The 12,911-nt window shown below is 39.1% G+C and overlaps 2 protein-coding genes across 2 annotated transcripts in view; one reads left to right on the top strand and one right to left on the bottom strand.

The window, feature by feature from the left end:
• Positions 1–7,467, top strand: part of LOC146460855 (dynein axonemal heavy chain 5-like) — a 69,544-nt gene extending 62,077 nt beyond the window's left edge. Inside the window, exons 71-78 of the mRNA XM_085087808.1 lie at positions 506–594; positions 1,095–1,313; positions 1,922–2,082; positions 2,453–2,609; positions 3,366–3,518; positions 3,707–3,766; positions 5,288–5,440; positions 6,275–7,467. Coding sequence (XP_084943934.1) covers positions 506–594; positions 1,095–1,313; positions 1,922–2,082; positions 2,453–2,609; positions 3,366–3,518; positions 3,707–3,766; positions 5,288–5,440; positions 6,275–6,661 — 1,379 coding nt within the window. The 3' untranslated portion in view covers positions 6,662–7,467. The remainder of the gene's footprint in view (positions 1–505; positions 595–1,094; positions 1,314–1,921; positions 2,083–2,452; positions 2,610–3,365; positions 3,519–3,706; positions 3,767–5,287; positions 5,441–6,274) is intronic.
• Positions 7,468–8,912: 1,445 nt separating this feature from the next.
• Positions 8,913–12,068, bottom strand: LOC146460854 (uncharacterized). Its single transcript, XM_085087531.1, has 3 exons — positions 11,568–12,068; positions 10,783–10,942; positions 8,913–10,411 (listed from the first exon to the last, which is right to left on the bottom strand). Exons 1-3 carry the CDS (start codon positions 11,632–11,634, stop codon positions 10,330–10,332), a joined length of 309 nt encoding a protein of 102 aa, XP_084943657.1. The 5' UTR covers positions 11,635–12,068; the 3' UTR covers positions 8,913–10,329.
• Between the last annotated feature and the right edge of the window lie 843 nt (positions 12,069–12,911).

Raw genomic sequence — 12,911 nt, 5'->3', positions numbered from 1 at the left:
GATATTTCAATCCTTCTTTTTAACATTATTCATTGTAAAGCGCCATGAGCAAGTATTGATTTGGCGCTATATGAGTATGTATTGTTATTGTTGTTATACTGTGCACATGGGCACTAGCTTATGTTGTAGATCTCAGTGCAAAGGCTAGTGAAATAACTGTTTGAGTTCACAAATCCGTTGTGGTTTATCATACACTGCGTGAAAGAGGTAAAATTATTCCGAAGTTTTTTGGGGTGTATGTTTAGATGTGTTTAGTGGTGTGGTGGGATGGTGTCCTGGGGTGAGTTGCATAAAATTTAACGTCGGGTGTAACTGCTAACGCCAGACCTTCAGCCCAGTCACATTCAGTATTTTAACGTCTGACGATAGCATTTACGCCCGCCGTTAAGTTTTATGCAACTCGTCCCTGGTTATACTCTTTATAAGTAGATCTTTACAAGACCATTTTGGTGAAAAAAATTTGTTACATAGGCTGTCTTTAAATATACATATATTTTGTCACCAGGTATTTCCCAAGACCAGCTTGAAATCAGCAACCTTCCTCAGTGGAAACCCATGCTTTATGCAGTGGCATTTCTTCACTCTACTGTTCAGGTGAGTGAGACATTCCCCGTCAGTCACAGACCCCACTGTGTCACTTTCTCGGAAGTGTAACAAAAAGCCCTGATTAACAGAGTTTCTCTTGCAGGCAGTCGCCTTTGTTGTCAGTAGTCGTGCATTTTTGTTTTCTTACGTGAAGATGTAGAATGTTGGATGGCGAATATATAATCCCCATAGTTGTTAGGAGGAAGCTAAGGTAAACTCTCCAAAAAAAAAAAACATGGGTTTTCGTTTACACACCTCCACATTTTTCTAATCCCTGTTCCTTGCATTTATGTTGTAGATTAGTATGTGGAAATAAGGAAGCTTGAAACTTGAAAACAAAATGCTTTCCAAGGTCGCGAATATTTATTTATTTAATTTTATTTATTTTGTATATTGGGTGTCCAAAATATGACAGTGAGAAGCCTTGGGTATATGCTGCTGGTATTGTTGTTATTGTTGTTGTTGTTTGTTTGTTTGTTTGTTTTTTCACATGTTTTCCCCCTTTTCAGGAGCGTCGAAAGTACGGTCCTCTTGGTTGGAATATACCCTACGAGTTCAACCAGGCAGACTTCACGGCCAGCGTACAGTTTGTTCAAAACCATCTTGATGATATGGATATCAAAAAGGGTGTGTCCTGGAACACCGTGCGATACATGTTGGGAGAGGTGCAGTATGGAGGGAGAGTCACGGATGACTTCGATAAACGACTGCTCAACACTTTTGCCAAGGTGAATATTTCAAAAACTGCATTCAATGTGAGAAAGACGGAAGTCAGTTATGTCAATGATAGACTAAAGCTTTCGTGTCACACTGGGGAACAAAACATTTGAAAAAAACTAGCTGTACATCGCAAGTGAGTTCTTGCTTGATGAGATAATACCGAGTTGTGTTTGAGCGCGAGATAACAAGTACAGTCAACTCCCTTTATTGCGGACACCCTCGGGACTGTGAGTTAGTTCTTAATAGCCAGAGTCCGTAATAGCGGGAATTTATTTCAGTCAAACGTCTGTAATTTATTTTTGCGGGGGATTTAGCTGTTGTCCGCGTTATCGGGGTGTCCGTAATAGCGAGGTGTCTGCAAGGCGAGAGTTGGCTGAACTATTTTACTGTTCAGAAAAGTAAAGTGTATTTTGTCCAATTGTCCTTAGATGTAAATATTTTTGTGGGAAAATGATTTTTCTTTCGATCTTTTGTTCAAGAAATGCCTTGTTTTTGGTTGAATATGGAATGACAGATGGAGTTCTACTGTTCCATCTCCTTTCGACGATTCAACTACTTTTCCGACTTTCCGTTGGGCCAGTCATTGACGATTATGTCCGATTATTTTTCATCCTAGGTGTGGTTCAGTGAATCGATGTTCCAACCGAGCTTCAATTTCTACAAGGGTTACTTGATTCCCAAAGGCACCTCAGTAGCACAGTTCATGGATTATATCGACACTCTGCCCCTAGTGGACTCCCCTGAGGTGTTTGGTCTACATCCTAATGCTGATATCACGTAAGTAGCGATGTGTCCATTTGTAAGGTGTTAACAACAGTAAAATTGTTTCCTATCGCAGCCCTGAGGTAACTGCTATTTTTTTTTAAAAAGAGGTTGTTGTTGCTTTTTGTAGAACCTCCTTTCATTTGTGTGTGTGTGTTTTTTTTTTCTAATATTAATGTTCCAGTCATAATGTTATTTACTCACTAGCTGGCTTACTTTCATCTGTCTGTCAGTCAGTCTGTCTGTCTGTCTGTCTGTCTGTCTTCTTCTTCTTCTTCTTTTCTGTTACTTTTTTCAATAACAAAGCTCGATTTGCACTGTACGTTTACGTTAAGCACATTGACACTGAAGTAAAGTGATTTTTTTTTTTATTTGTTATATCTAGTTACCAGAGTAACCTGGCCAAGTCTTGCCTGGACACTATTCTTAGCATTCAACCAAAGGACAGCTCAGGCGGTGGAGGAGAAACCCGCGAGTCTATTGTTCAGCGGTTAGCTGATGACATGCTCGATAAGCTACCTGAGAATTATATCGCGCATGAGGTAAGAGGTTTGAACACTTTTCCCTTCCTCTGTTATTAAACGACTGCTACTACTAAGTTTGGCGTGTTTGGCGTCCCTTCCCAAGTAATGTTTGTGACCACGTTTCTGAGACTTTTTTTAGCCTAATGCAGAAAGATTGACATCAGAACCATTTAGATGGAGAACTCTTGAGATGGAGAGTAGACTTGTTCGCAAGTAATTTTTAGAACAACTTTACAACTTTAATTAATATTAAACATTATTCAAAATTAACGTTTCGAAACTTTACTAGAACTATGTATAGACATTGGTTATGGTCTAAGCGTCGATGAACAACCTCAAAATGTTGGGGGGATTTTTAGTCAATTTCATTTTGTAATTTCTAATTCAAAAGGATCGCAAGCGTTGGTAACTAAGATTCGGTGCGTGGTTCGACATGTGACTAAAAAGACTTTTCGTCCTAGCTGTACAAACTTTGCCTGTAATTTGAAAGCCGGCCCAGTTTCCGTTGTCACATTCGTAATCCAAAATAACCTTAACAAAATTTGGACGTGGAAAATCGTTCCGTCGTGATCATTGAGTTAAAGATAACAAAATATTGTTGTCCTGGCGATTTTTTGTTCGCCACATTTCAAGCTTAAGACTCAACCACGCTAAAGTACATTGTCGTAGAGCTTCAGTTTCAGCATAAAAGGTACGTGGTCGGCATTCCGATTTATTTTAAAGACCGCTACCTGTTTCATTCTGTTTTAAACCCGTGTATACGTTGATTTTCAGGTGAAGGCAAGGCTTCAGAAAATGGGAGCCCTATCTCCGATGAATATATTCTTACGGCAAGAAATCGATCGAATGCAGAGGGTGATTACCGCTGTCCGGCAAACACTGACGGATCTTAAGCTTGCCATTGACGGAACCATCATCATGAGCGAGGTTTGTTATCATATGTTTTGTAAAATACTGAAAATCAAATAGAACCGTTGGAAACTACCTCTAAAGAGTTTTATTTGAATTGTCATACCCCTTTGAACCATCTGTGGCGTTTGTCCCAGTTAGGGCGCTTATCTGTCTTAACATCCTTTAACGCGGATATTCGTTTACTGTTTTCCTTTGCTCTTCAGACACTCAGAGACTCCCTTGACTGCATGTACGATGCTAGGATTCCAACCCACTGGAAAAAGGTAAGTTGTGGTAAAGTAAAGTAATTTATTTAATGTCAATAACACGGGGAGTGCTCTCGCAATCTCTCGAGCCAGAGGCTCATGATAAAGGACTTGACAATAATCGAGATCGAATTGGAATTTGGAAATGTTGGTTTTTGAGGAGAGGGGAAAACCGGAGTACCCGGAGAAAAACCTTTCGGAGCAAATGCAAGAGCCTGCAACAAACTCAACCCACATATCATTATTATGATGTCGAGTCCGGGAATTGAACCCAAGCCACATTGGTGAGAGGCAAGTGTTTTCACCACTGCGCCATCATTGCCCTCTGCTTATGATAATTTAGATCTCCTAATGTTAAAATCAGACTTGTTTTTCGATTAACAAATCGCTTATAAATGTTATTGTATTACCGTCGTCAATAAGTGCTGGCCGGGAACCTAGTTATCAAACGAAATCACATATTGGAAGTGAATTATATGAAATACGTATACTTGAACTGAAGATAGAAAAATTAATAAATGAAAGACCTTCGTAGTTATGTACGCAACTTGAACAGTTCCATAACTTCACCTCTACGGGTATATTACGAACTCACATATTGAACAGCTCCCAACTGGATTGACAGCTCAGTTGGAAGAGCGCTGCATCGGCGTCGCAGGTCATTAGAGAGATTAAGAATCGCGTTTACGGAAAACGGCAAACGTGAGATTTGCGTTTGTGTGTTTTTTTTTTTTTGTTTTGTTTTTCGTTTTTTGTTTTTTGTTTTTTGTTTTTTTTGAAAAAAAAAAATACATACCTGTAGATGAGAACAGTGCTAAATAATTCTGGCTTTGATAACCCAAAACTACTCAAATTTACTGATAAACTGAGAACAGCGAGCGGCAAATATAGGATAAACATGGTTACGTGGCCATTTCTGTCCTTTGCGGTTTGGCGTAATTCTAAATCTAAATGTTGGTTCCGAATCCCGTTCAAGCATGAACTTTTTCACGCTTTCTTTTCGTAACTACTTAAGTTAGGAACAGAACTGCGATGATCTCTCATTTATTCATGAAATCACATATTAGCCATCAAGGAGGAGCGTCAGCAAAAAGATCGGCGAATCATTAGGGAGGGGTAACCTTACTAAACTATCGCTGTACAGCTTGCTATTTTTGATTACATGCGATCGTAAGGGCAGCCGTTAAAGAATTAATTTCAAACATTTTAGCCAGTATGTGAAGCTTCATTTGACCATTAGTGGGCGGCTTGTTAATTATATTTACATTGCATTAAAAATTGAAATTTATGGCCACTACGAGAACGAAGGGAGCTATTTTTGATTACATGCAATCGTAAGGGCAGCCGTTAAAGAATTAATTTCAAACATTTTAGCTAGTATGTGAAGCTTCATTTGACCCTTAGTGGGCGGCTTGTCAATTATATTTAAGTTGCATTAAAAATTGAAATTTATGGCCACTACGAGAACGAAGGGAGCTGAAATTAGATTAGAATTATGCTGTGGTACTTCTTCTTAATCTAATCTTTATTCTATTTTAGATCTCGTGGGAGTCGTCCACACTCGGCTTCTGGTACACTGAGCTGTTGGAGAGAAACAGCCAGTTTAGAAACTGGTGCTTTGAAGGGAGACCGAATGTGTTCTGGATGACAGGATTCTTTAATCCTCAAGGATTTCTTACTGCCATGAGACAGGTGAGTGCATTTATTTATTTATTTATTTATTCATTTGTTGATGTCCTTGCTTGTTTGCCGCCTTGTTTTATTTCTTTAGTTCCTTTGTTTTGCCAGTTGTCTGTAACATTTTGCGTAATGTCGTACATTCTGCCATTAAGCCAGTGAAAACAGTTAGGCTCCTTTTTGTTTGTTTGTTTTTGTATGTGTCGGTTTTAGTGTTTTTTGTTTGTTTATTTCTGGTTTGGTTTATTTTCTCGGTTGCTTATGTTGTTTAGTGTTAATTGTTGTTAGTTTTGGGCCCTTTGCAGCTAAGGACCCGTATAAACGGTCTCAACATTTAACTAACATTCGTTCAACAAAAGTTGAACGGATGTTGGGCAAATGTTGAACAAAGTGTTAAATGGGTTCAACACCATTCAACTTTCTCGAGAACAAAGGACATGTTGTATGGATGTTAAATAAAAGTTTAAACCAATTTAAATTTGATTCAACATTTTTTCAACAAGCTTTCAACATTTTTTATACTTTCAACAATCTTAAATGACCTGTTCAAACGCCCCCGACATTTGGTTCAACAAATTGTTCAACGCGTGTTGAAGGAAATGTTGAAACCGTTTAAACGGGCCTCAACGGTCACATGGCACAGAATCTGTCATGCTGAAGAGCAAGTTGTGCAGTTGACAACAGAACAAAGCGACTTCACCCAATCAAACATGAGCTTTCTTTGTTTTGGATGTCCCACTGCGTAGCTTGCTCTCCGGCATGGTTGATTTTGTACCATGTGACCTTTAGTGGCAAAGGGCTCATTCCGAGATAAAGTGTGATGCATTCCTTACATTCCTCGTTGTACAGGAAGTGACGCGTGCACACAAGGGCTGGGCCCTGGACTGCGTAGTACTTCACAACGACGTCACACGATTCTTTAAAGATGACATCACTCAGCCGCCAGCGGAAGGGGTCTATGTGCACGGATTGTACCTTGATGGTGCCGGGTGGGATCGTAGAGGCTGTAAACTTGTCGAACCGACTCAAAAGGTCCTCTTTACATCTATGCCTGTCATTCATATCTACGCAATTAACACGACAGCTGGACGAGACCCCCGGATGTACCAGTGTCCAATATACAAGAAACCCAGGAGAACGGATCTAACGTACATCGCAAGTGTGGACTTGAAAACCAATCAAAATCCAGATCACTGGATCCTGCGCGGTGTGGCCTTGCTGTGCGACATAAAGTAAAGGGCCTTATTGCCTATATGGGATATCACGGGAAAAAGATACTGCACTTCAGGAAAGCTCAGTACTCTACAGATAACACTTGAAGGTCATGCTGCGGGATTTTAAGCCCTGACTCAAACTTCAGACTCTGAAACCGCACAACTTTACAAAAGTGTGACTAAGAGATCTCACTTTTTCATTCAGAACAAATTTTTAAGCTGTTGTAAATATCTTCAAGAAAACGCATGCGTGACTGTAACACAACTCTATAGAGTTATGGAGTCATGCAAACGCTGGGGCACCAATCGGTTGACCTTGTATCATACCTGAAAATTTACTATAGAGTATATATTTGTTCCTTCGCTTTATTTATTGATCTGCTTATTTTAAATTACGTATTTTAGCATCTTTAGTGTCTCTACAAGTCGTCTTTTAATACCGAAAAAAAAATTTGGTAGAACCTTGAATTCGGACAATACTGATCTTTCCTTTTCAAGTGCTTTAGACGGTAGAAACATGCTCTTTCGCGGCATGTCTGCGACACTACTTTTTAATTGAAAATCAACTGGTAAAGCAAAACTCCAATGGTGTCATTGGTGTCTTGTAAGCATGCCGTATGCGCCAAAGGTAGACCGTCTAAAGGGGTATGAGCAATCTCGTACCCAGACTCTTCGTTACCCTCGACCAGCTTCCAGAGTCTCTTGTTACGTTAACCGCGTACAGTAAGGAACGAAGACTCGAGGTACGAGATTGGGTTCTGAGAAATATGACAAAAAAAGGGAACAGGTTTGTAGTTTCTTATGGTAAATAAACACAGTTTTATTAAGTTTAAGTTCTCAAATCTCTTTTGCTTGATAAATCAGCCTTTGAAACGGGGGCGAATAACTTAACCAGCGAATATCCATATCCATACTGGAGAGGGATATAGTTGCCATTTTCCATTTCATTTCTATCCGCGCTGTATACTTCATTACAAAGCTGCGTAAGGCGAAGTGTTCTTTGTAAGAATTCCTTTTAGGTGCCATCTACACGGTTTTCGATGCGATCTCAGGCGTGGATTATAAGAATGGATCGCGAGTTTGATTCTACGGCTGCCCCCAGGGAAAATTGACCTTACATTTTCTCAGACTTGTTGCGTTCTTTTGCTGTCGCGGCAAAATATTTCAAGATCGCAATCAAATCGCCTTAACCCATTCAAATATCGTTTTGTTTGCATGAGTTCCCGTTGAGGATTCATTTTCAAGCATTGAATGTTACAGAAAGTACTTACTAGAAATACGTGACTCGCCAAACCTCGCGAAGCTGGGGCTGGGTGGAAAGCCCTCTTTACTCGTATTGTAGCATCAAATGAGGAGATTGAAAGGTTTCTGAACATAGCAACTATTTTGATGAGCATGGTTTTTTTGTAGTTCCACAGGCTAGTTTGCGGTTAAAAATATATTTCTGACGCGATGAAATGTACAACGGGCGTGCAGCGCTGTCGTGTTCGATAAATTTATTTCCCATGGAAAATTATTTTGCCGCGGCCACAAAACGTGTAATTTCTTCAATGCAATCTTTCACAAAAAAAGATTTCCGAAAGAAGGGGAAAAAATTCTGGAGAGATAGTTCTGTATCCAGTGAATATTGATGAACATTAAAGTTGAAATTGGATCCGGCACGCAAACTGTACCGATGTATGCAAATTTTGCTCCAGACGACGCCAGACAGCCTGGCGTCATTCATACTTTGTTTTCCACCGTTGCTAGGCAACATTACGGACACCTTCACATACATACATACATACATACATACATACATACATACATACATACATACATACATACATACATACATACATACATACATACATACATATAAATAAATATATTTTTCGCTCTAATTCGCGCGGCTTAGCTCCGCTCGGGCCGGCTCGGCCCGACAAATTTATTAATCTCGCTTCGCGAGGAAAAAACTCCATAGGAAAGGACGTATTCATTTCCAACTGTTTTTGAACTCCCCGTGGAGTTGTGAAGTTAAGCATGCGACGCGTTTTTACCCTTTGACTAGGGGGGGAGGGGGGGGAATTTATTCTTTAAATAGGTTTTAGGTAGAGAATTCAAGCTGGGAGCCTCTAAATGGCCCAGCACAGGAGACTATTACTGGGAATATTTGGGTTGTATGTAGTGGATGTTTTGTCCCAATTAGTTGATTAAGCGAAGTTGGCATACTCCAAACTCAAACCTTCTACGCAACCTTCGGCGCAAAATTTTTAAAAACTATAAACACTGCATAACAAAACAAATGTGGTTTATTTTTCTACGTAAAGTTTTACCGTACGCAAGAAATCGTCACACAAAGTTCCTGCAAAAGCTATAACCTGTACTAGGGCAACAACGCTAAGCATTGATGTATATCAGAATACACCATTCGGAACTCTTATGTAAATTAACATAAAATTGACAATAATGCAACAATTGAAAGAAAAAAAACAAGAAATGTTGTATCGACATAGTGAAACCATATAACTTTTCAATCCAATCCTTTCCGTTCTTGAAGTTATTTTGTCAAGCTTGGGACGTCGACAAGCAAATCCAAAACGTGTAAACTAAGATCTATCAACGGAAAAGCTGCCTTGAAGGGGAAGTATCGTGGTTTTTCATATCTTTTGTTAAAAATGTAATAAGACCTTCAATCAGCTGCCAAATAATACTAGAATGATGAGAGGAAAGAAATCAACTCAATTCTTGAAAGGAACAACTCGTGATCTGTTGTAGCGCATTTTGGAAACAAAAATGCGAGAACTTGAAAAACATTAGCCTAACATTTCAAGTTTCAATCCATACCGGCCTACTCTGTCTCTGACCAGAGGGACCAATCGACAGTTTTATTGCACTGGGATGATAATTTATAACAAACTTGACAACTATTTCGTTGTTTTTGCCGACAGACAAACATTTTTGGGTTTTGAAATGACAGCAAATTTGCGTGATACTTCCCCTTTAAGTCTGTCGTTTTGTATCTATTACAGATGGCTCTAATATAGGAAATAGTGACGTAACCCATTGACTCGATGGTAACTTGTTTGAAACTGTAAAAAGCACAATGAATATAAGAAAAAATAAATAAATAAATAAATAAAAGAGTATTACAGTTAATTTTATATTTTAAAGGGGCGGTGTCACCAAGATTTAGCTGTATGTTGACAAAAACTGCTCAGATGTTTGACAAAGAACCCCCTCTTTAAAGTGAAATCGCTCTTAGAGCACCGAGAGGAAAATATGAAATAATTTCTCTGAGGAAGAATAAACTAAAATAAGTTTTTGCGATTTCTCTTAAACTTACTAGAGGAACTTGAAAAAATTGGCCAACCTAATCAACTGCCATCCTAATCAACTGCAGACAAAAGTGATTGATACTAGTTTCTGTTACGTTCATTAGTAAGGTTACTGTTAACAAACTTGATCCATTATTAAAATAAAAATATATGTGTTCTCGCTATTCAAAGTGACACTAAAAATGATCGACACTGCTCAAGTAGCGGTGCAGTTTTGGAAAAAATGGTGCACGTTATAGTGATCATAAACCAATGTTACATGCTGCGATTTAACAAATGTGCGACGGAAAAGACCTCTCGTTATTTCAAGCTACAATATCTGCATTACGATTTGCTATTATGGACTTGCATTTTCTTGGCACCCGATCCAGTACTACTCAGGAACAGGTGGTGGATGAAGGGTGGAAAGTGGCTGAAAATCAGCTTCGGGAAAAACAAGGTTGGTCTCATCTTCCCTAAAAACAAAAATGGACAGACGTTTTCATGATGTTGTACATTGGGCTTTACAATTAAGTTAAACGTCAACGTTTTGGAAAGCAGGTGGGAAGACGGCAAAAAATTGGGAGAAAGAAACATTTATCTTTACAGCAACGCCAACGCTATCCCGTTTGCAGTTTGCAGTGTTTGTTTACGATGTCACAGTTACCAATTTGACATGCTTTGTTATTTAACGCCCAGGATAGTTTTGGTGATGTCATACTTTCGACATAGTTGGGTCTTATACAACGGCCACTAACAAAATGCCCCACAAATATCTTCAGTACATTGTATTACAGGCGTGGATTCAACTTACTGTAGGTAATTTGTGCGTTATTATCAGTGTTACCTTGCTACGAGCCTCAGCACCAGCTCAATCTTCTTGGAAGGATCAACCTTGATTGGGTCCGCAGGAATGAACTGCTGAGTGCTGTAACCTTGTAAGGTTGTTCCTCCCGCTTTCCATGCCGGATCGTTCTCGGTCAGGACGCGACCAGCGCACGGTTGCCCTTTGAAAGAACCAAAAAAAAAGATCATTAGCGAATATTAATATCGTGGATTTTTATTCATCTCCAAAGTCTCCGTAGTTTCTTGGTGTTGCGGATCACCAAATGACGTCATATTTCTCAGTTCACGCTGTAGCAGTGTTGCTCTGATATATCACCACTGTAGTCACTCAAGTCAATAGTTTTTGACTTGATTGTCCGAGCCCCTAGGTGGCCTTACGGGCAAACCGACAACTGACAAATTCTGTCAGTTTATTAGTATCGACAAACCGACCGTTTTAGATACTTTCACCGGCAAAGCGACTGAAGCGACAACCGCCAAATTATCTCACCATCGACAAACCTACATTTTAAGCCTTAATTGTCGCGACTACCGAGTTTCAGTGACATGACAAACCGACAATTCTATCAAGTACAGAGCAAGCCTGCAAATTTAGTCTAAGTTATTTTCTAGAGGGATAGGGCAAGAGTTTTTAGGAACACACTTTGATTTCATTTTTATTTTTCTGTTCACTGCACAAGGCTCATCATAAGTATTCATATGTATGAAGGCCATGGCACTGACTGTAGGCCAAGAGATTGAGAGAAAAACATTTTTAATGACAATATCAACAGATCCGTTACTTACTTTGATCATCAGAAGAACCTGCGTCCGTCAAACATAAAAGAGAAGAAAATATCAAATTAAGAAACATGTGCCACAAACAAATCTTAACGATCCATAGCAAATGAAATGATCTGATTAAATGAGTTTAAAAGAAATTCCAACCACGAGCGTGCAGTCCACAAACTTTGTTAGCCATCCCTTGCAAGTGGCCCGTAGGCTACACTCTACAAACGACGGTTTTAGAGACAAACGCTAGGCATTCTGGAACGCCCAATGTTCGCACGCAAGTAAAATTTTCGGTGACCTTACCCGGGACTTTGCTACTCTACACACTCCACTTGCGCCACTTTTTCCCGACAGGAAATGTTGCAGTACTAGGTGTTTATTAGATATTTTAAACGCTTAGTGCTGAAAACTCTTTTTTATTTGTTCCTGGAATAAATTCAATCAGTAATTTCTTACGCTACAACGTAATACAACTGGAAGTGGTGGACTACCGGATTCGTGAGTGAACACGAGATGTGTCACACCTCAAGTTTGCCCGCATCTTCCCCTCCCCCCCCCCCCCCCCAACCCTACTTCTCAGTATTTGGATATCTGATGAAACACGCTTTCTCGTATTTGATATATTACATCAAACAAATACGCAACTCAAATTATAGAGCAAAAACCTTTTTGATGGCAATACCAGCAGATCCGTTACTTACCGGCAGTAGGTACTACATGCGTCAAACATGAAACAGAAGTAAAAATAAAATTAAGAGTAAACAAATTTAAAATGTTTTCATATTCACTAATTCTAGCAAATGAAAAGATCTAAATATTTCACCAAAAGGAGAATGTTCAGAGCGTGAAACAAGAAATGACGAAGATAAAGCAGACAACATTAATTAAGTGTAAACAAACTTTAAAATACAGACATACTAAACAAATGATGGTAAATGAAAAGATCTTGAGATGTTTCACACCTCACACTTACCCGCACCGGCCCAACCCCCCCACCCCCCCCCCCCCCCCAGCTCTCCTTTGAGGCTTATCAGGCAGGGTACACTCTACAGGCCATTATATATTAAATTTTAATTTGATAGATTATTATGAATAGGTGGAGAATATACGTCTATTTAAAAATTCACTTCTTCTTCTGTGCAATAAAATTATAGTAAAAACCTTTGATGACAGTATCAACAAATAAATTACAGAGCAAAAACCTTTTTGAAGACAATACCAGCAGACCGTTACTTACCATGAAGAGACACTACACTCGTCACATATGAGGAAAAAGTAAAAATAAAATTGAAGTGTAAACAATTTTAAAAATGCATACATACTAAATATAGCAAATGAAAATATCTGATTAAATGAGTT

This window comes from Pavona decussata, unplaced genomic scaffold, assembly GCF_977016875.1.
Source record: "Pavona decussata unplaced genomic scaffold, jaPavDecu1.1 SCAFFOLD_207, whole genome shotgun sequence".
NCBI classification, from domain to species: Eukaryota; Metazoa; Cnidaria; class Anthozoa; order Scleractinia; family Agariciidae; genus Pavona; species Pavona decussata.
Note: the sequence above shows the minus strand (reverse complement) of the source record. Positions and strands in the feature narration are given on the sequence as shown.